Genomic DNA, 27369 nt, shown 5'->3' with positions numbered 1-27369 from the left:
AGCTCAAATAGTCGGGTTCCCCAACGGGTAACAGGGACGGATAAACAGAAAACGTTCCCGTATCCACTATATCCGTCGGGGATAGATTTTTGTCTATTTAAATGCTCATAGATAAAGATATGAGCCTATTGCATGTCCTGATAGATCAAATTCCCGTCAGGTATCCAGGGGCGTTCCCATCTTTCCCGACAATCCGCCCAGCATCGTCACCGGAACCACCCCTGCAATTATGCAAATCAGCAAATGGCTAAACACACTTCCAGAACCCTGACTGACCCCGTGACCTCGGAGGGTGGTGGCTTTGCCTAAACCCTCGTCCACCGTCTTCGTCGACGGTCCCCTTAACCTCACCCTAATCCGGCCATGGTGAGCTCGGATCCGGACGGGAGCGGAGGCACGCCGGACGTCTCCGAGCTTTTCTGCCACTACAACTCCCTCTACTTCCGCGATTCCCTCGGCTCGTGCGCCGTCTCATGGACCGAGGACCCACTACCCAATTGGTGAGTGCCGCCCCCCCCTTTCACACATTCGAATGGCATAGGGGTTCAAATTCCGGGGTACAAAATTGAGGGTTCGGATGATTGGTTGCAAGCTATCCCTTGTTTCATATTTCTTATAACTAGATTTGATACATTGCGATACAAATTGGGGAGAACCTTGCCGTGAATGATTTTTATTTGGCCCCTCTGGAAATTGACCAAGACGGGCTAGTCCCTTCGTCTCGTCAATCTACCAATCTCAGCTTCACATCTGGAAAAGTCAGGATTCAGGATAACACCTTATTGCTCATTAGAATATTTGGAATACTCAGTTTTCAAAATAATTGCACCCTGAACATAGTATGTGACCTAAGCTCTGCACGTGGCCAACATTGCTCGCCTCTGAAGATTTCATCGATTTACTTGTTCATTTACTGAATTCTTTTGCTGGAGTGTTGCCATGATGGCATAGGTAGATGATTTTTTTTTATCAGAGGAACAAAGTTTAAGAAGGCGCTTTCTAGGCGCTGACCCCAAGCCTAGCGCCTAGGCTAGCCTAGGCCAGCCTAGGCGTTTCAAGGCGTTTTCTAGGCGTTTTGCCAATTTAGCGCACAACATTCTACATTCAAGAGTTCAGAGTTCAGAGCATACATTTAGGTTTCAGAGTTCAGTGAGCAAACATTCAGATTTCAGTGACCTATATATCAGACATTCAGTCAATCGAAATCGATAATACATCCAGTCAATCAATAATACATTCAGGCAATCACAAAATATATTCAGGCAATCACAAAAGACAGATTCAGTATCCATCCATTCATTCATTATTCACAGAAGAGAATATATTCAGTATCCATCCATTCATTCAGTATGCAGGGGAGAGGAGCAGGGGAGGGGAGCTTCGAGCAGGGGAGAGGAGCAGGGGGACTGACCTTGGGGGCCGGGGCGGGAGGGGTGCGCCGGCGGGGACGAGCTTCCAGACGGGGACGAGCACGACCGGTGGGGACGACCTTCCAGGCGGGGACGAGCACGACCGGCGCCGGCGGGGAGGAGGTCGTCCGGCGGGAGGGGAGCGCCCGGCGGGAGGAGCACGTCTGGCGGGGAGGGGAGCGCCCGGCGGGGATGAGCAAATGGCAGGCGGGAAGTGCGTCCTCTCCCTCTTATCCTTCCCGCCTGTTTTCGCGCGGCCGAAGCCAGCTGCGCGCGTGCTCGGCCGCGGCGTCCGCCTCTGCGAGGGAAGTCTTCACGCGCTTGCCCGCTGCGGCAATTTTTCGCGCGCTCGCCCTCCGCGCCGCCTAGCGCCCAGATGTCTGCCTACCCCCATAGGCCAGGCGGGCACCCTTCGACTAGCGACTAGTCGCGCCTAGGCGGAGCCAAGGCGTCGCCTTTTTGAACTTTGGAGAGGAAAGGGACAATAGAGAAAACAGTGTTAGGTCAATTGCATCGATACCTTTTCTCAGAGCTGCACACATGGTAAATGGTGCTTGTCAGTTACACAAGATATGAGCCATCGATGGCACTATTTGAATGGATCAAAAGGTTCGGGACCAAACAACTTACCGACTGTTTATATTGCCAACACATTCTAATATGCTTGTTTTATGACCTGCATTTATTATATTTTGTGGTTGTGTTCGTGGTTTGATCGAAGCATTTAAACTAAGCTCAGACAGCTCTGAGCCCCAAAACTATGATTTTGATGCTGGATCTTGATTGCTTGGGAAGTCAAATTTTTTTTTTGGCTCTGTGTGTGGAGGGGTGGGTGTGGGGGTTGAGATTTGTCCTGTCATGCTATATAGTGAAGGTCTCTCGAATATCCCCGGTGGTAATTTAGGAATCATCTACCATAAACAATTATTTATTCTCATTGAATTTTCTTTTGAGACACGGTTATGTGATCTTTGCATTAGGTTTGTTATAAACACCGGGCATTTTCCCTTCTATTGCACATTGATCGTTTACAACTTTACATCTTCTCCTTGCATATTTCAGTGGTGTACATGTGTGATTATGATGAATAACATTGACCACTTCCAGTATTTGTTTCCAAAATGTTTCTGCATGGCCTGCCCCTTGATACATGTGCTGTAGCTGGATAATTTGCTTATGGTACATTTTAAAGTCACCGCATAAAATGCAGAACATTAATGCATACGTAGGGTGAATGATCTTAGCATCAGACTACTAATTCTGCACTACAGCTAAATGAATTTCTGAAGTGCAACTTGTGTATTATAATCTGAAATAATTGTATATTGTTTGCCACCCCCAAGTATGTCATTGAAGTACCCGTTAGCTGACTTTAGCAGAAGATTGATGTTTTTTGTTTCTTAATTATCTTCCTGCAGTGATGTAAGTACATGCGACTATTATCCTGGAGGCGGTGGCTGTATAATACTTCTTTCGAAATCCTTATGTGGATCTCATAATGGATCTGATCTGAAGAATGCTTTGCTTCATGAGATGATTCATGCCTATATTTGCATCAAAGACAACAACAGTAACCATAGGTAATTGTTCAATAGGACTTTATTTTTTTTTAATACGCTTATGAGATTATAATTTCTTTTTGATTGATTTTGAAATTATGAACAAGCAGTGATCATGGTGCAAAATTTCAGAAACTGATGAATACGATCAATTTGAGTTCTGTAGCTGATCCCCATGTGAGTTGAAGTCCTGCATCAACTATCAGCTATTCTCTGCTCCATGATCAATTTCTTTTTAACATCATTGATTAATTACATTCAGCGACCAGTTGATGGCTACAGCATAACTCTGCTCCATGAGACCCATAAGAAATATTATCACTACAAAGTAAGAATCAGGACTGCAATAAGCACACTTTAACCTATATTTTTCACATTAACATCTGGCAACCTGTGCAGTGTCAAATTTGTGCAGATTTTATCAAGTCAACCAATATGAGAGGACCTTCTGGTGATGACTGCATTGAGAGAAAAGGTCTAGATGACCCATGTCATAATTCTAACTGTCACTGGCATAGGTATGGTTATGCACTTCATTGCAATATTTGGCGTTTCTTGTCTAGTCTGTAAAAAATAAGAGTACAACTCTTTGATTGCAGAAATCTAAGATAATAGTGAAACTTTTCAGCAAAGATCATTGCCTTGATTCCAACAATGACAGGCACACATCAGCACACGTTTGAATTATGGTTTATACATGCAATTAAGCCATTGCTGATGTACAATTTAGGGGCACAGATAGTTAAGTTCAAATTTGGTAGTTGTCAAACCATTTTTTAAGTCACGTATTCAAAAAGGAAGTTGATGTGTCCTTGAAAAAAGAAGCTTGTGGGTTTGGATGTATAGCAGGTATGCCATCAGAACTTAGTTGGATATCAATGGATCTGAAGTCATGGTCTCTCCGGATTTTGTTATGAAAGAGAAGCAACATGATTGAGCTGATGACATGTATGAAGTTTTTGGTTTAAGTCTAATAATTTCAGCTGTAGTAATTATAATAGATTAGCAAATGTGTCCATGCATTGCAACGGAACATATAACTTGTTGCGCGGTCACATGGGCGATTTGCGGCTTGAAGGTTTATTCGTTGACTGTCATCTGTTCCAATCGTTGCTTGACACGTGGATCACATTTTGTACTGTCGCTGGACGCACATTGTTCTAACTCGGCGTCACATACGGGAGAGGGAGGGTCATGAGGGCATTATGGGAAGTAAAAAAATACGGACAGAAGAATCACTTCTCTCTTTAATATTAGGTATAGATATGCCAATTTAACTACATATTTTGTGCCTTATTCATATTCAACTCCAAAGATTATATTTGGATTACTCCAAATCCAAAGCATAATAACTCTTTGGATAGAACATCTTACCAAATGAGCACGTGTTGGATTCATGCTTTGAATGTTTAAGACTACCCAGATTAATGTATTTGGATGTTTGGTTGTAGACACAAGCAGCGGTGCTCGGGTAATTATTGTAGAGTTCAAGAATCATCACCAGGAGGTCTAGAACTAAAATGTTCGGAAGGTAATTAACTAAAGACCTACCAGTTCAAATTATATATTATATTATAAAGTAGACCATTTTCTTTCTACAAATGCCTGGGGATGGCTCTCTAATGCGGAGTCTGCAGACATATCTAGTATGCTACATGTACCTTGTACAGAGTTATGAGATTGCTCATTGTTCTTGATAATCTCAGCTGTAGAAGCATTCAATGAGGTCAAGGTCGAAGAACCTGCCTGTACAAGTTGGCACCCCACACACACATCAAATAAGAGCAGAAGAAGCAATAGAAACAAGCGGGAAGATGCCTCTACGGAGTTCCTTCATGTTGCTGATAATGCAGTTGGCTGTTCAGGACTGGATTCCTCTTCAAAAGACGGGTCTAATAAGAAAATCAAATTTTCAAAGGATGTTAGCTCTGACCTTCGAAGGACAGAAACTGTTCAGGAAGCACCAAAACGCCCTAGAACAGCTGTACTAGATAACCAAGAATGCAGCAGACGGAAGAAAAGGAAACAAAGCAAGCGGTATGGTTCCTACTCGGTAATAATTGAATGGTTGAATTACTATTGTCTTAGTGAGTCGGATGAAGATGAGGTGCCATTGATCAATAAGCGAACAGAAAGAAGGCGCCGGCAAAGATTACTTGAAATGTCTCTAGCCAGGGAATCCAACGATGTTGTTGAGTTTGGCAGCTCAACTTCTCATACGGTTGGTTCTTGCGCACTAGCTCCCAAGGACAATGGCAAACTTGAAATTGTGCCAGCTTCTCAACCTGAAGAAAGATCCTGCTCAATTAATCCTGTGGCTAGCAACGGAGTTGCTGGAAATCAAACTGGTCATGAACCTATGTCTTCTCCAATGGATTCACCAATTAGAGGTGAAATTGTTGACATTTCAGATGGTTGAGTGCAAGAGTTCCGCGTTAGTTCCTTGTTACTGGAGCCTGGATGAAAGATTATTCAGTGTAATGGCTGTAAAGACTGGTTTTCCTGTGCACCTTGCAACTGCTAGACAAGCGCAGACTGCCAAGCCTTCGCCTTTGTATGAGTTTTTTTTTTGCCCCTTCATCTATGCCTTTGTATATAAGCTTATTTGTACCCTTCTGCATTTTTGCCACTTTTTCCTGGCTGTGGATTGTTTCTCCCAGGTTAACCCATTTCCGTTTGAAACGCTTGTCTATAAAGGACTAAAACTTTACTACTACTACCATTTGATGTTCTATGATTTTTTAAAAATGTTTTAGAAAACTTATGTTTTAGCTCTTGGACAATAGATTGGGCTTATATCAGCTTGAGATTAGTAAGGTTCACCTTAGGTACATAATAGGTAATTTCTCTTGAGCAATAATATATTTTTAGACGGAGGGAGTAACATTTGCCCATCCTTACCCTATTCAACTTTCGTTTTGGCATAAAATGTTTGTTGGAATGTGCCCTTCTCAGCCGCATGTTTGCAGCAAAACACTAATATTTGTTGCCATACTTGCCGATCTCAGCTGCCTGTTCGCAGCAGCACCGATCCCCTTGTAAGGCTACGGCGGCGCAGGTGCAGCATTGGTCTCCTACATGTAACTATATAAAGTGTTACATCGTTTTGGATCCGGCGGCGCGGGTGTAGCATTGGTCATATAGTGATCCTTCGTTTTGGATCTATTGCAACGCCCCCGGATTTGGCTAGTTTTCTTTCTAAAACAACGCAACATACAACGGAGCAAAATAGTACCCTTTTTAAGCCCGTATAAATGCGTTATGCGTGTGATGAGATCTACTATATGAGAGCACCTGTATAGTTTAATCTCAATACATTCTCGGCTCAAAATTAGCATTACCCAATCATGTGCCTTCCAGAAGTACAAAAATGTAATGAACACCATCGTGGTGAACATTTTAAAAATGTTTAGGGAAAAAGGCTTGTTTCTCATTTTGAACTCCTCGACCTTTTCTTTCGTGATCTCAACTTTGGTTTATTCTCACCACCAGCTCTCCCTGTTGCCTTGCGCTTCCGCTTCGCTGTTGTTGCATCAGCATCCCCACCCATTAGATGTTCATAGTCCTCCAGGCTTGCGAATGGAGACGACCCACTCTTCACACCACGTTTATGCTTCCTCCCTGCCCCCTTTTTCTCTGCATAAGAGCCACCACCCTTACCAGCATCAACCACCTCGTCATCACTTAAGTTGCCATCTGAATCGCCTGCACTCTCAAGGGCTTCAGCATCTAAGCCCGCAAGACTAGAAATGTCATCGTCATCCTCTGATCCTTCGTCCCTAGATGCAGCATCATCTGAAATGTCATCCAATTCCACATCACTATCATCTCTAAGTAAATCCTTTTCCTCTTCAAATGCATCTGAGTCAAGGTCATCATAGTCATATTCTCCGTCATCTGTCCACCCATCTCCCAGATCCTGCATCTCATCTCCACTCTCGTCACTAGCATCATCAGCGTTATTGTCAGCTAAGAGTTCCCTCGCATCTTCATCAAGAACTGAGTCCTTCCGCTTCGCCTTAGGTTTAACAGGGCCAGTCTTGTTCAAATAGAAACGGTGGAAAACAATATCTTCAGGAGGCACTTCATTTTCTGCCAATTCTAGAAGCTCTTCTCCGATGAGATGATGATTCAGGTTAAGCTGAAGACAAAGGCATAGGTCAGCAAGGGATAAAAAAATGTGTTTGACAGCATTCAGTATTTAAGACAATCTACACACATACATTCAAATTTTGAAACTAAAATTTTAAGTCGAAGTTTTGAGCATATCTTCTCAAAAGCATCACGTGTGATTGGAGGGAATGGTGAACAGGTCATCTGTAATCTAGATGTAGAGAAACAACTCTAAGACTGTCTCCAACAAGGAACCCATATGGGCACTCAAACAAAAAATGGGTAGCAAGAGACCCAAAATCAGCCTCCAACAGAGTCCCTATACGGGAGACCTATTTTGAGTTGCCTGAGAGGCACAACCCAAATATGGGCATCCTCTCTCCTAGAAACCCATTTGCAGAAAGGATTCTCTTTTGGGTCTTGTTGTTGGAGAAGATGCCGAATATGTATTGAACTTTTTGCCTGTAGCGCTACCTAAAGGACGAATGAGTCTTGTATTTTGGGTGGTGTTGTTGGAGATAGCCTAAGAGTCAACAAAGAGAATCCAAGTAAAAAGGGCTAACCTTTTTAGCTGGGGCAATTTGTGATCCACCATGCCATCTTCCTTCAGCTATGCGGTTCCCTTTTGGTTTCTTTTCCATGAATTTGTCAAGGAAAGCAGGAAGTGATAGGTCTGTCAGTGGATCACCACTATAAACAATATTGTTGCCAGATAGCAATGTTCTGGCCATAGTAGAAACTGAAGGGTGCACATGTGAAGCCAATACTGTTAGCTCCCACCAACTGACACGATCTGCATTGCTGACAAAGCAAAAGGTACATATGTTCAACCAACTCTTGCATTTTTTGTAACAAACATGAAGAAAAACAACCAAATACACTACCAAACAGAAATAGTTCATAAAACAGAAGAGGCCGACTCAATTCATCCAATAACAAAAAAAATGCTTTATGCATGCATACCCATATTTTTAAACAGGGTAGGGGGGGGGGGGGGGGGGGGGTACTTGTGAATAACAATCACATATTTCAAGCCTCAACAAAATAAAGAACTAATATTTAAATTTAGGATCCATGCACAAAAATGAGATTAAATAGACAATACCAGTAAGAAGGCTCTCTGTGTCGTGGATCATATGATGCATGTTGTCTGGACGCGTCAATTGATGCATTGTTCTCATCTACCAATTTTACTTGTTTTACACTATCAATTCCACCAGCAGCATCAAGGTTGTGTTTCTCATGATCAGCTACTTTTTCATTATGTTTATCTAGCACTGCTGAGGCAATAGAAGAGTCCTCGGGACTCTCTAAAATGTCTTCAAAGTGTTCATCACCATCATCAACAGATTCATTCTGAAGCACAATCCCCCTGAAGATTTAGATGAAAATTATATCATCATGAAAGATAAATGACATGTTTTGATTAAAACGACTAGTCACATACCATAATGGCGACTTTGCCTTAAGAACTTCTGACAGAATGAAAAGGCATCCACAAGCATATTGAGGAGGCCGTTGAAGAGCCACCTGCCAAAAGCAATTACATAAGTAATGGTAAAAATATCTAAATATGTAATAAACATAGCATCGGTAAAATTAGAATATTCAGTGTCTGTTATTTGTCTTATTCTATGGTTTCATTGACACCTAGAACTAAACTGCTCTCAACTGTACTTTAACACCCGTGATGGAGAGCGCACTGCTTTGACTGACAAGTATGTTCAACAACCATGGAACCCAGGTGGAGGGTCCAGAGCAAGAACGAGCAAAACATGAAAATTGATCTCAAACTACTTTTCCTATTCATCCTCTTCAGTAAATTCTTCTCATATCATGGTAAATTCTTCTGGACTGTGGCTTTGGAAAAGATAATTCTCTAGAGCTGTCACCTGTTATACTAGCTTTTGGATTAGGTTTGATGTGGTGAGGTCTTGGGGTCCATAATACCGTTAGTGACAACTGCTCAATCACAGAAGCATCACGATACCAGATTGTGTATTCTAGTTGCAGAGGTAGCCTTAGGTTCTGACAATTGACTGCTAGAATCATATGGTTTGTTTGTTTGTTTCAGATCTTGAGGGCCAAATCCCAAAACGAAGCTAAAACAAACCTCGAATAGTGGTCAAAAGGGCTATATAAAAAGCACACAATGCAAAAACGAATAACATTTTCACTCCTACATTCATTTCAAAGTATCAAATATAGCATTGTAAAAAAGACCATAAAATCATGAACCAAGTATAGCACAATGAGGGTTCTTGCGAGAGTAAGTGCTATATCTGTTAGTGAGGATGGCCAACAAGAATAAAACTTCCCAGTCCAGATCCCCTAATAATATGTGAATTCACCATGAATTGGTGGGCTGCTGTTCCACATTGCCCTCCCTAATAGCCATAGACTCAAAGCGACATGGGCGATAATGCGTCAAGCATATCACATCATTTGTGGAAAAAAAGGACCACAAAAGTTAAAAGGTGGGTTATACGGTACAGCAATTAGATTTGCTGAGCATTATGATGCAGAATGATATCTTACTAAATGCACATCCAACAGCTACATGGTACGAAATGAATATATTGCAGAGGATATGTGATCATACATGAACAGATTGAATTCAAAATGATGGTATACACTTTCAAAAGCTACGCTATACATGATAGGGTTAGTGTGGCACCGATTGAAGAAAAGCTAGTCCAATACCGATATATAGTCAAATAGATGCTTTGGACATTCAACAGAGTAAAACCAGCTTGTAGCGTAACTTTAGGGCATGATGACAAGGCAATGCAAGGAGAAGCAGGGTCCACCGAATCCAAGGTCAGATAAAGCAATAAAGGAGACTTGAAGGAAGAACATCCAAGTTTAGTTTTGAACAGGAGCATGTGAAAATTAACATTCATATACTTGAACATCTAGAAAATCAATCTCCTTTTACGTTTATTATTATCATCATTAGTTTCAATTTACATACATTATACACATCTATATCTCCTTTGTTGCTCTTTGTAGGTTTCATCTATAGCCTAGCCAGACTTGGTTGGGCAAAAGTATCTGGTTGTGTTGCTGTTGTTGTACTACTTTGCAGAAAATTAACAGCATGACACTGTCAATTCGAAAAAGACGAGTATAATTCCATCCATTTGCAGGCATGCCACTGTAGAACAACCCATGTTTTGCATACAGAAGCTCAATATTTTACAATCACATAACTGTTTGCAGCACAGAAATTGCATTCCATGCCTCCTTAGTATACTAGAACAGCTAGCTGTTTTATAGTGGTAGTGGTATGTGTATCAGTATTCAGTAATTAGAAACTCAAACAGCATATCTATATGTAAGAGCTCATCATGAAGATTAGCTATCATACTAGAAAACAACATACCTGCAGCAGCCGCTTCGAGAAAGCAGCAACTCTCTTCAACATTACATCATTCTTCATCGCTTTCACCAACAGCCCAAGAAATAACTCCGGCTGAAATATTTAAGACATAATGAATCAGATAAAATATAGTGAGACACTTAAATGTACAAGGATGCAGAGTTCAAAGCTATTGTCTAGGTAAGGGCACCTTTGGGTAATCAAACATAGTTGTGATGGAACACAGCCAACTCAAATTCTTAAGAAAGTAAAACCAGGAATACTTCAGAATGCACATAAGAAAGGAACCTTTGAGGAAGTAACAGCAGCAGGACTCAAGAGTTTTGCGTATAATGCACGGTAGAAACGGTCACTTGCTATCTGATTCTTTGTAGATATTTGGAACAAAAGCATCAGTGCCTGAACACCAACATTGAAATTCTCAGCGTGCACCTACATGAAACCAAAATGATTAGTTTGGGAAAGCTTTGTCCAAAAAATACAAACTTAGCAAGGTACTTCATAACATTATCTAAAAAACTCACCAATCTGAAAAGAATAGGTGTCTGCACTTCCACAATATCGTCAACTTCTGAGCTCACAACATATGGTAATGCCCTATTTACACCCTGCATGTGATGAAAGAATTAATAAATGAACTGCAGAAACAAATCAAGCACCAGTTTGAACAAAAATAAACAAAGACAAGGTGTACGAGCAAGGTGCTGATGGGACATAAATAAGAAACTGATACAGGGATCTGTAGAGTGGTTACATACAGATAAAAGTGCAGAGAGGATTCTGGAGTCCAGCTCCAAATCTGATCCTGCTGTTGAACCCACTTCATTGTTTCCATGGGATCTGGAGTCCTTCATCTTGTTATTTCCTCCCTCTATTTTTCCATTTTCTACCTTTTTCTTGCTGTCCTTGCTATATATATCTCCTTTGGTATCACCAGAGCTCATTAGTACCTAGCATAATTGTGCAACAGAACAAGATAACTTGAGTTATCCTTTCTGTCAAACCTTAGAAGTAGTACAGTAAAAGATGTCAAAATGAGACAAACCAAATGGCAAAAAAGAAATGAAGTACAGCTGGGTTTGTTCCAGGAAAAAAACATCTTAACAAAAAATAACATGTGTTTTTGCATACTTCAGTAGTTAGAGAAATAGTACATGGCAAATAGATGTGACCAAAAAGCAATAAAACCAAAAGATGACAAGATCAAGCCCAAATTACATATGATGGCTGGACAGCAATAATTACTAGTGAAACACATCAACTTGATGGTTTGCAATGTTCCAAGCACCAAAACAAAGCACGACCAGATGCTCAAAGATTACAATATAATATGTCACTACCCCCACCAGACCTGAGTGATGCTTTTTACCAGTGTGTTCCCCTCCCTAGATGATCACACCCATCTCTGTACAAACTTGAAGTGCCACAATAGCACCTTCCATGTGCTACACAGACTTCCCCATTGACCAAACCACAAAATGCTCCTGAAGGTAATTCTTACAAGAGATGCCCATGTGATGGGTAATAAAACTTAAATAATGGAAGACAAAGGGTAACAAATTATTCACACAGTAAGCATAAACAACTATACAAAGCTTAAAGGCATCCAAACCTTGAACAGCGCAATGTAGACATCCACCAAACGTTTTGCAATTTTAGGCCCATCTCCCTTGTTTGTAAGAAGAATCTGGCTCAAGAAATTGACCTGTTGAGATGCCACCAATTAAAAGGCTAAAAATCATGATATAAATCATATTTCTAATAATTAGACAGCAGTTTTGGTAGATAATTCAGTAAAATCCAATACTAATGAAGATGTTGTCTATGAAATTTCTGAAACAATACTGGCATAGAAAGTGCTATTAACAATTACATACAGCCTGGTACTTGGCCCTAAGCCCAACATGTGGTCTGAAGAGAAAAGAATCCACCTCATCTATCACGACCATCTGCAAATTGAAAGAGTTCAATGAGATCAAAAGGAATATGAATTTTATGTGCAGCTTTGCATGCAAAATATTACATAATTAGATTAAAACAAACAATCTGTGCCATACCAGAATCCCACAGCATTTACCTTCATATTAGGATGAGCAGCCAGGAGACATGTTAACAGATATGCAGCACTCGATGCTGCTCTCCTTTCAGGATCACCAAGCTGCAATAGATATTTTGCAACAAAAATGAGCAAAATTATGTCACTCCTAGTAAGACTTTAGGCAATGTTGCTCATAAATAATATAATGTATTTTATTTTTCGTTGTTTTCAATCTAGATCATAACAGTTCTGCATATATTGAAATTGAAAAAAAAAGGAAGAGAGAGAAAATGGAGTTACATAGTGTAGAAAAAAGGTAACTCACTTTGTTAACAAGAGCTGTGAGCAAACGACGTTCCTGTTCTGACTTACTTTTCAAAAGCATGAAAACCGTCTGCAATAAACAAAAATATAAAATAAGCATGATCAAAACCAGATTCATCATTACATAACTATGGAGAAAATGGAAATGTTATATAGGGCCGCATATTTGAATGTTGCAAGAAGAAGAGACAGGCAGGAACATCAGCTTGATCAAGAGAATTGGCACAGGAAAGGAAAGTGCCATGCATGATTTACAGCTTGCCATTTACACTCGCTTTGAAGTTATGTTGTCACTGATTGTAAGCTCCTCTATAAAAGGGAGCAAGGATGAAGGAATAAGCCAGGCAAGAATGAAATCCTAATCTACCTCTCTCTATCTCTCAATGTGCCCTGTTTCTATAGGATCCGGGGAGGTGAGGTCAGCAAGGCAAGGAATTTGCTGTTCTGTCAAGCTTCACCACTGCCATCACACCTCCACCGCCTAGCACCCACAACAGAAAAGGCTAGAGCATTTGCATCAAGGTCCCAAGATTGCTATAGCACATGCCATATTATGTTGTTTGCCCCTTAGCAGATTAGTAAGTTAAGAAACTGAGGGATTTCCATTACTATCTTCTACATATGGTTTGTTATTAGATTAGATCTCCCTGGATGTTTCAGAGACGAAGTACACCTCTCTGTATAAAGAGAGGATGTTATCAGGCATCAGCATGTAAATCAATGAACAAGCCTCCTCACTACTGCTCCTAATGTTGTTCAGGCAGGTGTAAGACATAATCTGCTACTAATCTCTCTCTCTTGCTGCAGCAGAGTTGGCATTTGGTCAGCTCGGCTGTCCAGTCTCTACTGCTGTAGCAGTATGGCAATAGGCCACCTCTAGTACATTAGTTGGTAGCTATTACATCAGCCATGTCTTGTTAGTGGGCTGATCTAAGCTTTGTACTGCTAGTACTAGGAGTAATTGGTGTACCTTAGGAGTAGGTAGTTGGTGTACTCACCAACAACTATGTACCTGGTAGAGGTACTAGCACTTGTATATATATCACACCTAAGGCAATGCAAAAGAGCAGTTTAGTTTGCCACATCCAGAAGCAGAGCTTTCAGCCAGCGCTGGGCTTGTGTTGTGTGTGAGCTATTCCCAATATCTTCTTCTACCTTTAGCCATAGTGAGTGAGTGTGCTGGTAAGCTTACTGCTTACCTGTGCAGGGCAGCCGAGGGACCAACAAGTGGTATCGGAGCCGTACAGGCGCTGTAGCCGGACTAACCGCCGACGATGACGGACGGTTCAGAGATGGGCGACAACAGCGGCACTGCTGTGGCTGCCCAGCCACGACAGGAGGTCGTCGTGCGCACGGTGCGGGAGGTCAGCGGCACCAGTTGGCCGACGCTGACTCGCACCAACTATGACGAGTGGGCCCGACGGCTCTGAAATGCCATTGACAAGAGCACCGACAACGAAGAAGACATGTCATCGTTGGAGGCTATCCTCGCTGCTGTGCCAGTGGAGTACAGGGAGCCGTTGGGGGCGAAGAACTCTGCTAAGTAGGCGTGGGAGGCCATTGCACCGATGCGCGTCAGCTCCAACCGCACAAAGAAGGCGACGGCCCAACTGCTGAAGCAGGGGTATGCCAACCTCAAGTTCAAGAAGTCTTACTGTCACAAGCTCCGACCTTAAGCTTGTGATAGTTTTAATGGGTGTAAAATGGTGGGGCCCAGCCTCTTGAGCATGTGCCAGGTTAAAGATAAGGTTGTTAGCTTGTTCTATCTCTAAATTGAGTCTTACTGTCATAGAGACCATAGGCTAATTTTGCTTAATTGAGAAGGAACACAAGAAGTCCCTTTGTTATTTCTGCCACCCACACCAGTGCAACCCTGCAGTCCCACAACTTCCTATGGCAGGGTATCCCCAGCTGCATATATGTTAATAAAAACGTGTCCATTCATGTCAAGGAAAATAATCTGAAGTTGTAAAGAAGAAAAATCAGTAGTAGTTGAATGGTATGCAAGTCCTACATCTTAGAAACTAAGCCTAAGTAATTTAAAGGTACGGCAATTTCCATGTACCTTTAATTTATATTATATACTTCCTAGAACTAGTATCTTGTGTTCAATCTTCAAAGTTTGCCAACTGGTTACAAGAAACAATTGTACATGCACCAATAATGATACGCAGCTCTCCTGCGTTTTTGTGCAATTGTACATGCACAAGTTGCCCAATCAACTTTGTTATACGGTATGCTGAAATATAGTTTTACCTTAAGACAACGTACAGTGCATAGTCACAGAAAACGGGGTTGAAGGCATTGACCCTCACATCCCTGACCCGAGTATGCGGGGACATTTTCAACCCACCCATGTAAAAACCTCTCTCAAGTAGTGTACCACGTTCCTTAACCCTGTTCCTCATCCCCATCGATTCGGGAACTATGCGACTATGGTACAAAGTTTTCACAAAGATAAAAGATTACACAACTTGAGCTAACCTTCATTGCTTTGTCTTTAAGATTTGGCAGCATATCTTTTACCGCATCCTCCAGTGCCATAACAAACCTTTCGTATCTGCAATTAATATTAATATGAGCATTAGAGTTGAAACCAAGCATGATAATGATAAAATCATCAAGAACATAAAAGATTATTTTATCTTGATGCATTCAAAAGTTCATGCAGATGAGTGTCTAATAATGAATCTTTTCCCTTTCTCAATCCGTATATTCAATATTTGGTTCCACCAAGGCCACATATTCATAGTATAAGTTACCAATTAATCCAGTTAAACATTTTCTTGTGCAAAAAATACCAAAAGCATCTTGGTATATTAGAACAAAACATCAACACACCAATGACTGGGGCATGTATAACACTGGCAATTGAATTTCGAAAACATATATAGAAGGGCAACATCTTCATTGCATAACAGTGTTAAACTAAGCCAAACTTTTTTCCTACAAAATGTTTTTTTAAGCAGAAACAATTGCTAAATTACATATTTCTTTCTGTTGATGTATATGTTACCAAACTGTTCTTAGTTCCTGGTGAGCGGTGTTCTTTGCAGATGTACATCACACTCTTGGTAGACTTGACACTTACGTCTAGAGTCAATACAACAAAGCATTTACCTGAAATGCATGTTAACTAGTAAGGTGTAGTGCAGTGAGAAATACCTCTGTTTTAAGCAGTCCTCCCAATGCCAGAAGAGCAGAAGTGAGTACCCATCTTTTGTTTCAGGTAAAATGTCTAGCGGGCGTTGGATAAGATTTTTTAGCTTACGATCAGGCAATAACCTATCAGGCAAATGAACAAATAACTAATATGACACACAAAAATAACAATACAGTAAATAAGAACTAGACGTTTATATGAAAAAATAGTGTAGCTAATGTTCTAAACAGTAATTTATGACATAATATCCATCGACCATCACTCAGTCACTTATTCACATGCAGCATAGTTTATGCAGATGAAATTTCATGTATCGCAACCTGAAAAGGTAGAGAAAAGATTATAAAGCAACTAGAATAAAAAAACCTTTTCCGTTCTTATCTATACCTAGGCAGCTAGGTTTATCCTTGTAACCCACCAGCAATTTATTCTGTAACATTTCTGTCTGTAACCTTTTAGTACTTTGGTTCTGCAAACTTTTCATCATATAAACTACAAGATTATTTAAGCAGCTTCTAATGCATATTACAAAGTACATAAAAAAACTTTTAGTGTAGTTCTCAGCATATGTGTTGCATGTTAACACTTTTGTCTGAATTCACTAAATTCACTAAAATAACATCACTACTAGCATTATTGAAATGTGCAAAATAAACATATGAATGGATCATTTACATTCAACTAAAACTGTCTTATTGCAAAACCTTTCTGGGAATAGGTATTGCCACACCCAACTGCACACCATTCTCACAAAATTATTCAATTCACATTTAGCTTGGTACATGGACCAGATTCAAGAAGCATCATGGGGCGGGCCCAACATATAACTGAAGTTGCTTGTGTGACATAAAAATTCCTATGCATGGGTTGAGCAACCCACACGACCAAAACCCAATCCAATCCACGAGAAAGATTAATACATGGGTTGGATTGGAATGGGTTAGACCCGTTAGATCCATGGGTCACCTACCTTCCACACATATCACCATTGAAGTCGCCAACATCGAGCATGATGCAGCCATCGGCCTAATGGGAAGAGTGGGACAAGGACGAGGACAAGGACCATGTCAAGATCGTGCTCGACGGCGAGACCGTCAACGTCGATGCTACCAAGAACGCATGGTGGGTGTATAGAGCCGTGTCTGGGCTGTCAGTCACCCGCATTGATGCTGTCAACCCCGTCACCGTGGAGCTCAATGGCGCGTTCGGCATCTCTGCCAACGCCGTGCCCATCACCGACGAAGACTCCCATGTCCACAGCTACGACAAGACACAAAAGGGCTCCCTAATGCACCTAAACATCTTCTACAAGTTCCATGGTCTGACAAGGATGACATCGACGTGGTCAGCCAGACCTACCACCCGGACTACACCAACGTGATCGACATCAGCGCCAAGATGTCCATCATGGGCCACGTCCACCAGTTTGTCCACTTTCCACACACCAAAAGTACACAAACACATCATGGGCCTCAACTCACCCTCTGTCAAGATTGTAGTGCCCCATCATGCCACGGCACTCAGGCATGATGTGCACCATGCCGTCAACCGTCATAGTCCACCCAGCAGTACCGAAGGCAGCACGCCACAGCCACGTCGCCCATGCTCACCGCGTTGTCGCGAAGCGCAAACAATACTAACATCTCTGGCCACCTCAGGGAGCCTAGAAAGGTAGATGGCCACCAGCGCCAGGTCGCACAAGCCTCCCGTCGTCGTGCTTCACCTGTTTGATCAGAGCATCGACACGCTCCTTGGCCAGGCGCAAGTGAAAGAAGTCGCTCGTCGCGTTCGCGCACATCTAGGACACCAAGTCAGCGGCCTTAGGTCTAGGCTTGTTGGAGACAGTGAGGAAGGCCGCTACACAGCAAATGAGTGCACGGTGAGCTCTGACGACGTCGTCATCATTGACGTCGCTCTGTAGCTAGCTTGTAATGCTCTCTATGGACCTAAATCGTGCTCTTTGCAAAGATCGTCGTTCCCCGCCACCACTTTGCATCAGATCCACATAACCCAACATATCCCCCCAGTCCAAACCCAGCTAATACATGTAATCACGGGTGGGTCAAAAATCCATCTAAACCCACCCATGCACAGTCCTAAAAATAAAGTAGTAGATTGTTGTTGACAGGAGCATTTCAATCCTACATTTTTCCTATCGCACAATCAAGCTCTGAGCACAATGTGTGTAATAATAACATAGAATACGAATCAGATGAGAGGAAAAAAAAATCCACCCAGAAGAGGGGCAGAGAAATGAATGGTGCAAGATGGCCTAGTGTAACCAAAATTTCAGGAACAAACAAATTACTATGGCGCCGTCAAACAATATTATAACTTACAATTGGGTGGTTCACATGTTGTTTGGGATGATATACAGGATTGCAGAGCTTCACATGAAATGGCACAGTAAGAAAAGAAACCAATGCATACAAAGGGTAATTAACTGTAATACATAGTTTGCATCACTCAAACAGCAAACACCATGAAGATTGGTATAAAATGCTGTAAAGAACAAATAAATTTTGGGTACTGGCAAAAGCACAACGAAATTTCAGAAAACACGAGAAGATGCTAACCTCATGAGAAATAACTCCTTAATTGCATCGAATCCTGTGAATGCATACCTCTTACCAACTTTTGATGTTACCATACCTGTTGTGATTTTTTTCAACAAATAAAATGATTTTCTTAGCATGTTCATGAGAGCACAAAATAAGTGATATCATCAAAACTGTTAGGATGTGAAAGCCTTGCTATACTGAGAAACCAAATAGTATGATGGATCCATACAAAGCAAATCTTGGCTTGATGAATCTAGTTCCAAAACCTTTCACAACATCTAGTTAATGTTTTTCTAGTATAAAAGGTCATACTAACTACAATTTGTTCAATATGCATTGCGATGAAGTTAAATAATTTGCAATCACTGCAAATTGCCAAACAGTATAGTCAATTTGTACTCTCTTTACAGCCTTTTATTTTTAGAGCCAATAGCATTTCAGTAGTGCAACTCACCAAGGAGGGAATCAAGTGCCTTCATGTTTGCAATTGGATTGTCCTCGACAAGACATGTAAACGCTGACACCTTGTCAGCTGATGTACCAGACTTTGCTGATATCTCCAGGAGCTTCAGGTCACCATGCCCCCGCCTCACGGCATCATATTCCCTCGCATACTGTGCCATGAGCTTCTCCGCCAGCTCTCGTTTCCTCTCCACTATTCCCTGCATCTCCTGAAGCCCCACAGCTGGAGGCACCTGCTTACGACCGCCCAGGACCCTCGCCTCCAGCTCATTGGCATCAGTGTACCACTGCCCTGAGAGTGCTGCCGCCTTCATCAGCGGGTAATTCGTGTTGACAGCACCAGGTTTGGTGGCAGCATAGGGGTCACGTAGCTCGAGAGGGTGTGGCTTCTTGGTAGGTCTAGGGTTTAGACGGGGGTTTGCGGTGTTATCAGGGGTTTGATGGGGTTGTTTGGAAGGTGGGTTTGAGGATTTATTCATGGGGCCGGACTTGCGGAAGTCGGAGTCATCGAAGCCGCCGTTGGAGTCGCCGGCGCCAGGGAGGAGGCCGAGGGAGGAGGCGAATGTGGCGACGTCAGACTTGAGCGCGTCCATGTCCTCACCATCACCTCCCCGGGCCGAGGTCTTCTTCGCTTTCTTGGTGCGCTTCGACTTGGAGGTCGGCTCTGCCATGGATAGAGGCGGCGGGAGCGCGGCTGCAGTCGGGGACAGAGATGGGACAGGGAAACGGAAGTCGGAAGGAGACGACCAGCGTCCGAGAGGAACTCAACTAGCGAAATCCGAGGTTCTGGGGAAATGAGGGAAGCACCAGCGTGCAACGATGAACAGCGACGAGGGTGTGCGGCGGGCGGGCAACGTACCTGAGCTGAGTTGCGGGAGACTGGGAGACGAATGCTCGAAGAGCGAGGAGGAAGAAAAAGAACTCGGGGGTGGCGACCGGCAACGGCGAGGGGGATGGCGGCGGCGGCGGGGCGTCCGGGCGTGCGAACAGTAGGATCCTGGTGCGCTAAGGGTTAGACTATCTCCGATGATAACTATACGGACACTCAAATCTAAAAATAGGTTTTGCGAGACCTATATTGAGTTAGGGTCATTATCTCTCTTATACACTCATTTGATCTTTTTCTTTTAGTCATGTCATCAGAGAAGATAAAAATATATATTGAATTTTTTACTTTTTGTCTGTACGTAAATATGAAATAGCTCTTGTATTCTACGTGACATTGTTTTCTAGTGGTTTTTGGGCCGGTTTGCTGTGCCGACAGTCCATTTACAAGCCGGCCAGGCGCAAGCTGAATGAAAAAAGAAAAAAAAAGTGAAGGTGTCTACCGTGAATTCACGGTACCTAAAGTTAAAAAGAAAAAAAAAAGACTACAGCATAAACTTAGGAGAACTACAGCTCGCTCGTATATAAGAGCAACTTCAACGGCTAGACTATTTTTATTTTGAAGACTATTTTAGAATTTATATAATAAAAAGTAGGTTTAGAGTATCTCCGAGAGTATCTAATATTTTCTTTCTAAGAACATAAAATTTTACAACTCTAAAAATGTATTAGAAGAAATAAAGATGTATTAGAAGAAATAAAGAAGGCTATTTTCAAGAGTTTTTTTATAATCCACTCTATAAAATATAGAAGACAATTTTATATCAGAAATTCTATATTATTTCTCAATTATTCTAACCACTTTTATATATTTTTCTCTTGTACATTTGCATTAGGAACCATTTTCTATTCTTTATTATTTCTATGCCCTTTTACCTTTAGATTGGCCGACAAACCCGTGCTGGAGAGAGAAGATACGCGTGACTCGGAAACATGTAAGAGCATCTCTAAGAGTTTCCTAAATCCAGTCCTAATCCTTGATTTTTAGGAAGATGAGAAAAAATCTCTCTCCAACAACTCTAAATCTATCCTCCTAGTCTTTTAGAACTTGAGAAAAGTCACCTTGTTCCGCGTAAAGTTACGCACTTCCGAGTTGTGTGTATCTTCTCTCCCGTGCATGTTTATCGGCCAATTTAAAGGTGAAAGAGCATAGAAAGATTAAAAAGTACGAAAGAGTTTTTGTGGGGGTATGACCCTGGATACCCACGGCAAACCACATGGGCTACGCCCTCAGGGACGGCCTAGCCCATAAGACGAAGCCTTGCGGGGCACGACTCTGGTCGACGTCTTCCACAAGATATCTGGAAGATATCCCAAAGATACTACGAGATTTGTTAGGATATATATGATCCCAAGATTCCTATAATCAGTTATTACTTTACGGTTATCTCTCAGATCTAACCGACTTGTAACCCTGCTCCCCAGACTATATAAGGCGGGCAGGGACCCACTCCAAACACACGCAATATCAGACGATAGCTAATACAAACCAACAGACCACGGGAGTAGGGTATTATGTCATACTGACGGCCTGAACCTGTTTAACCCGTGTGTCTATATTGCCTTCTTGTTCTTGATCTCACGCTCCTCTGCCGATCAATCTACCTTCATGAGATACCCTTCGGAGGACTACCGACGATATTCTATCGATAGTTGGCACACCAGGTAGAGGTTGTGCGTGCTGTTTCCTTATAGAACAAGATGATTTTTTCTATAGGCTCTTCGTTCCTTCCACAGCCCGACTAGATCTTCATGGTCAGATCCATCTCGTGGGTCATTAATGCTGACGGAGTCGGAAAGCTCCTTGAGCCGATGCAGATCATTTCTACGCCGACCACCCTCGCGCCTGCAACTACAGATCCGATCTTGGATCCACTTCTGAGGTCGCCTTCATCAATGACCCGACGCCCACTTCTTTGCTACCAGAGGAGGTAGATCAATAATGACGATCTGATCGAATCCATCGATCAGGTCGGTTTGAAGCTCGTCAATTGCCTATCCGTCGCTGAGTTGGCCCTGGACACTTTGGTTCAGCACCGACCACCCTCCGATCCAGATCTATCGGAGGTTGCTCGAAAAACTCTAGGAGTTGCGGCTCTGCCCTTCAGGTTCACCAACATCGCCGCTACTTACCAAGACGCCCTGAGGGGAAAATTCGCCGACCAGGTGGGAAATGTCCATCCACTCATCGACCAGCTCGCCGTCTAGCCTCCGCCAGCCATCAACATGCTACACATAGGCCGGTGCCCCGGAGCGTCCCTCTAGACCATCTCGGAGGAAAATTCGAGCTCCGAGTCTCAGGGCTCTACGGAGACCCTCATCGAAACCTTCACCGAGCAGCTCCTTTTCCTACCCTTCCGGGGTGGCACGATCTTCAACGTTAGCATCAATAGCCCTCCTTGAAATAGTGAAACCAAGGAGGAACGTGTCGCTCATGAGAACCAGAACGTCAACCACGCGTAGCATCGAGAAAACAAGGCAACTATTGCGTGGACCGAGGCTACTCGAAATAATCGGCTCGACTCACAAGGAAGGCCACTTCCACTCCACCACGACCTCAACGAAGAGTTTCTCCATGTTGACGGCCACAACATCTTCAAGACTCCAAGCACAAATCTGACAGTGGCCGCCAACGAGCTCATCCACCTCTCGCAGACGCCCGAGCTCGCCAAAGTCACCGCCATGCTTAAAGCGGCACACTGTCAGGTTAATGAGATTCACGAGGATCAGAGACCTTCGTGCTACATGAGCATGATTCACCGATCAACTATATCAAGATCCAATCACCGCCCTAGTCAAAGCCATTTTGCCGACCAGTCACTACCTCTCTAGGGGGGAGCCAGGGGCCACCACGCCAAACACCATCGCCAACATGACCAGGAGGTCGAATAGGACGCTCGAGTGCATGACGACGTATCAAGCAACGTCGCTTCGGTCGCCATGAAGACAAAGTACGCCACTGCCAGGAGTACGAACAGGAGTACAGAAACCTAGACTCAACTCTCGAGCAGATTGATGCCGGCAACGCTGCAACCGATGTCGACCACAACCCCAGAGGGCCTCCAGCGTTTACGAGGACGCTCCAAACACTCCAATGGCCCTATGGTTTCAAAATCACTGGGGTCGAGCCCTACGAGGGAAGGATGAATCCAACACAGTGGCTACAGGCTTACGCCACTGCTGTCCACGCTGCCGGAGGAGACACCAGTGTCATGGTGAACTACCTCCCCATCATGCTCACGCCACCTGCCATGAGCTGGTTTACTAGCCTTGCCTCGGACTCCATCAAATCCTAGGAGGAGCTAAAAAAGTCTTCACTGACAATTATATGGCTACATATACTCGATCGGGCACCAAGCATGATCTCAACCGCATCAACCAGAAGCCATCTGAGCTCCTCCGCAGCTACATTCGATGTTTTTCCAAGATGAGGAATTCTATTCCCAACATCACGGAAGCTGAGGTCATCACCGCCTTCACCCGAGGACTCCACCATCGTGAGCTTCACTCCAAGTTCAACCATAAGCCACCCATAGGCATTGGCGAGATGATCACTACTACTAACTAGTATGCCAACACCAAGGAAGTCAATGTGCGCTTCAACGAGGATGCGAGCACCCATCGCCCACCACGCCGCTACGACAACCGCCCCGATGACCGATGCCACAATGACCACCACTTCGACGACCGCAGTTACCATCATGACAACAGTCATGGTCGAACAGAAGGACCTAAGCCTAGCCAAAATCATCGCCGCTGGCCAGACCACATCATCGTCGCCATCAATCAACCTCGCGCCAAGCGCAACTATGACAAGCAGTACCAAAAGATCCTCAATGGCCCGTGCCCTCTTCACAAGAACGCCAAACACAAGATGAAGAACTACCTTGGCTTGGTTAAGGAATTTTAGGACAAAAAGCTGGAAGATGACGCCAACAATGGAGCCAGAGGCCGACGACCACCTGGGGGCAACAACAATGCCTTCTAGGACCATGACAAGGTGGTTACCACCATCTTCGGAGGCCTCGTCTCCACCGAAAGCAGAAGAGAATGGAAGCTCGCCGCACGACGGGTGCTCTCCATCACTACGGAAGACGACACCGCCAACCCCAGTTATCACCCATGGTCCGAGGTACCCATCACCTTCAGCAAGGTCGACCAGTGGGCGGACATCCCCTAAATAGGGTGTTCCCCCTTGTCCTCAATGCAACCATCCAAGAAGGTGCTTTTCAGAAAGGTGCTCGTGGATGGTGGGAGCGCCTTGAATCTCCTCTTCGCTGAAGCCCTAAAGGAGCTAGGCCTTGGGTTATTAGATCTCACACCCTCTGACTCCTCCTTTTGGGGTGTGGTACCTGGTAGGGCCTCTAAATTGCTTGGGAGATCACCCTACTAGTACAGTTTGGCACGGTAAGCAACTACCGCATCGAACACATCAACTTCTATGTTGCTGACTTCAACACTGCCTACCACACCATACTTGGTTGGCCAGCTTTGGCCAAGTTCATGGCTGTATCGCACTATGCGTATCTGGTGCTAAAGATGCCTTCGCCTACAAGAGTTCTGGCCCTACGGGCCAACCTCTCTATCACCTACGCCTGTGAGATAGAGAGTCTCGCTCTCGCCAAAGCCACCAACCTCTCCATCTAGATGGCCAGCGTGGTCACCGAAGCCAAGACGTTGCCCGCCGACGACATGGAGATCCCAGAGCTAGAGCCTCCTCGTGCCTTCACTAAGTCCAAGGAAATAAAGGAGGTCAGCCTCGGCCTCAATGACCCTTCCAAGACCGTGAAGATTAGGGCTCACCTTGACCCCAAATAGGAAGGCGCGCTCATCTCCTTCCTACATGCCAACGCCGACGTGTTTGCTTGGAAACCTATAGACATGCCGGGGGTACCACGGAAGAAGATCGAGCACTCCTTGAATGTCTCGCCTACCGCCAAACCGATCAAGCAGAAACTCTACCGATTCACGCTAGACAAGAAGGAGGCTATTAGGGTAGAAATAAAATGGCTCTTAGCTGCCGGATTTATAAAAGAAGTGTATCATCCTAAGTAGTTAGCAAACCCTATTCTCATTCGAAAAAAGAATAAGGAATGAAGAATGTGCGTTGATTATACTAATCTTAACAAACACTGCCCTAAAGACTCCTTCGGTTTGCCTCGGATAGACGAGGTTGTAGACTCCACTGCTAGCTGTGAACTGCTCTCCTTCCTTGACTGCTACTCTAGCTATCACTAGATCTCCCTCAAGGAAGAAGACCAGATCAAGACATCATTCATCATGCCCTTCGGTGCATACTGCTGCACCACCATGTCCTTCGGACTCAAGAATGCTAGGACGACCTATCAAAGGGCCATTTAGATGTGCCTCAATCAACAAATCAGCCGCAATGTCGAGGCTTACATCGACAATGTGGTCGTCAAGTCCAGTACCACCGACAATCTTATTACCGACCTTAAAGACACGTTCACCAACCTAAAAAAGTACCGATAGAAGTTGAACCCTTCAGAGTGCATCTTTGGAGTTCCATCCGATATACTGCTGGGCTACATTGTTAGCACTTGTGGCATCGAACCTATAAGGAAAATGGACCCTAAGTCCATTTACTTTGGATTTTGGTTTTTGATGACCAACACAACCAAATTGGACTAATGAATTTGCAAGTATTTGTTTTGTAGTCCAACAGGGTGCAAGACGTAACTTGGATGAAGGCGACGTGATGATCCGATGATCAACACCTTAAGCAAGACCTTAGGAGCACAAGAAAAGACCCAAGATATCAAGCAAAGTCCAAGCATGAAGATAGGAACCAAGTCGTATGCAAGATCATGAAGAAACGAGCTCGCAGACACGACCGGACATAAGGACTAGATGCTGGAAGCACGATCGGACGCTGGACCGATGGCTCAGCAGACAGGCGACCAGACGTGAGGACCAGACACTGGCGGCAACCGACTGGACATAGGAACGTAGCGTTTGATCGAGTACAGAAAGGTTCTAGAGCAGCATATCTATGACCGGACGCGTCCAATGGCAGGCGACCAGACGCTAGCCAGCGTCTGATCAATGTTTTGCCAGTTTAATGGTCGGGATGACCGGACATGTCTGGTCAGGACGATTCAGCGTTCGATTAGTAGCAGTTTTGCGAGAATTCGACCCCAACGGCTACTTTCTTAGTGGGGCTTATAAATACAACCCCCAACTGGCCATTTGAGTGGTGTGGAGCTGAGGAAACATACTAAGAGTGTTGATACACCATTTGAGTGATCTCCACATGCATAGTGCTTAGTGTTTTATTAGGTGATTAGCATAAGTGCTTTGCGAAGTGCTTAGGTTGATTAGACCACCGCCTATGCGCTTGCTCTAGGTGTTTGCCTAGTGTTTAGTGAGGTTTGCATACCTTTTGCCACCCCATGCTTGCGAGCACAAATATTGTACATTAGAGGGGCTTGAAGTCTTGCGAGATCACACCAACTGCGTTTGTGGTGTGGCCGCCACCGTGTACCGGAGGGAACAAGGCCTGCGGCGTTTTGGCCGGAAGCTTGATAGTGAAGACGGTAGGGAGCATCTGGGAGAGGCTTGCTGAGAGGCACATCGGAGAGCCACTTGCGTGTGGGGAAGGCCTGAGGCTATCCACAGAGTTACCCAACTGGGAGCTTGGCCTTTGTGAGGGATTCCTTGCGAGGGGCTCCAATGAGGACTAGGGGGAAGCTTGCGCACTTCTCGATACCTCAGTAAAAATATTAGAGTCGTCGACGGGAGTTTGCATATCTCTACCTTGCTCGTTAGCTTCCACATTTACATTGATTACTTTATTACGTTTACGGTAGAGATAGCAACACACTAGCAAAACCATAGTTGCACATCTAGATAGCTTATCTATTGCATAGGTTTTGCTAGGGTAAGAAAAATAGGCCATAGTTTAGAGTTAGAATTTTTAAGTTACCTAATTCACCCCCCTCTTAGGCATCACGGTCCCTTCAGAACCCAACCCTGACAAGGTCTCCGCCATCACCAACATGAAACAGCCAACATGCGTCAAGGATATACAGAAACTTACAAGCTGCATGGCTGCTTTAAGTCACTTCATATCATGCCTCGACGAAAAAGGGCTACCATTCTTCAAACTCCTCAAGGCCTCTGAGCACTTTTACTGGTCGGAAGAGGCAGATATAGCTTTTGAGCACCTCAAGGTGTTCCTAACAAAGCCTCTAATCATGACGGTGCCATGGCCAGATGAAACTCTCCTGATCTAAATCGCCGCTACTTCCCGCGTCGTCAGCATAGCCATCATGGTCGAACGCGAGGAGGCCAAGCATGCCTATAAGGTGCAACGTCTGGTATACTTCATCAGCGAGGTCCTTAACGAGCCCAAAACTCATTATCCTCAGGTCCAAAAGCTACTATATGCCATCTTGATTACATCGTGTCAACGAAATATGGTTGGTAGTCCATCTAGGGGTATGCCCATGA

General features: G+C 43.8%; 2 protein-coding genes across 3 annotated transcripts; one reads left to right on the top strand and one right to left on the bottom strand.

The window, feature by feature from the left end:
* Positions 1-190: 190 nt before the first annotated feature.
* LOC136540385 (uncharacterized) lies at positions 191-5690 on the top strand. 2 transcript variants are annotated; one of them, XM_066532386.1, is made up of 7 exons: positions 191-500; positions 2828-2989; positions 3079-3145; positions 3231-3296; positions 3368-3486; positions 4420-4499; positions 4675-5690. In XM_066532386.1, the coding sequence occupies exons 1-7, from the start codon at positions 364-366 to the stop codon at positions 5385-5387; spliced, it is 1344 nt and encodes a 447-aa protein (XP_066388483.1). In that variant the 5' UTR covers positions 191-363; the 3' UTR covers positions 5388-5690. The 2 variants fall into 2 exon arrangements, with proteins under 2 accessions (XP_066388483.1, XP_066388484.1); XM_066532387.1 differs by lacking the exon at positions 191-500 and adding an exon at positions 1577-2018.
* Positions 5691-6267: 577 nt separating this feature from the next.
* Positions 6268-19993, bottom strand: LOC136535460 (protein SLOW WALKER 2-like). Its single transcript, XM_066527723.1, has 17 exons — positions 19871-19993; positions 19004-19705; positions 18565-18640; positions 15991-16110; positions 15310-15385; positions 12827-12895; positions 12541-12621; positions 12341-12412; positions 12076-12168; positions 11222-11413; positions 10988-11071; positions 10752-10895; positions 10467-10556; positions 8529-8611; positions 8187-8453; positions 7645-7882; positions 6268-7109 (listed from the first exon to the last, which is right to left on the bottom strand). The coding sequence occupies exons 2-17, from the start codon at positions 19680-19682 to the stop codon at positions 6399-6401; spliced, it is 3075 nt and encodes a 1024-aa protein (XP_066383820.1). The 5' UTR covers positions 19683-19705; positions 19871-19993; the 3' UTR covers positions 6268-6398.
* Between the last annotated feature and the right edge of the window lie 7376 nt (positions 19994-27369).

This window comes from Miscanthus floridulus, chromosome 2, assembly GCF_019320115.1.
Source record: "Miscanthus floridulus cultivar M001 chromosome 2, ASM1932011v1, whole genome shotgun sequence".
NCBI lineage: Eukaryota > Viridiplantae > Streptophyta > Magnoliopsida > Poales > Poaceae > Miscanthus > Miscanthus floridulus.
This window is presented reverse-complemented; position numbering and strand designations above follow the sequence as displayed.

Bases quoted from the DNA above. Each gene is read 5' to 3' on its own strand.
- LOC136540385 (XM_066532386.1), top strand. From the start codon at position 364: ATGGTGAGCTCGGATCCGGACGGGAGCGGAGGCACGCCGGACGTCTCC. The intron at 3,146-3,230 runs GTGAGTTGAAGT...AATTACATTCAG, and splicing joins GTTCTGTAGCTGATCCCCAT to CGACCAGTTGATGGCTACAG. The intron at 4,500-4,674 runs GTAATTAACTAA...TGATAATCTCAG, and splicing joins AGAACTAAAATGTTCGGAAG to CTGTAGAAGCATTCAATGAG.
- LOC136535460 (XM_066527723.1), bottom strand. From the start codon at position 19,682: ATGGCAGAGCCGACCTCCAAGTCGAAGCGCACCAAGAAAGCGAAGAAG. The intron at 16,111-18,564 runs GTTAGCATCTTC...TTTGCCTGATAG, and splicing joins AAGGAGTTATTTCTCATGAG to GTTATTGCCTGATCGTAAGC. The intron at 8,612-10,466 runs GTATGTTGTTTT...TGCTTTTGGCAG, and splicing joins TCTCGAAGCGGCTGCTGCAG to GTGGCTCTTCAACGGCCTCC.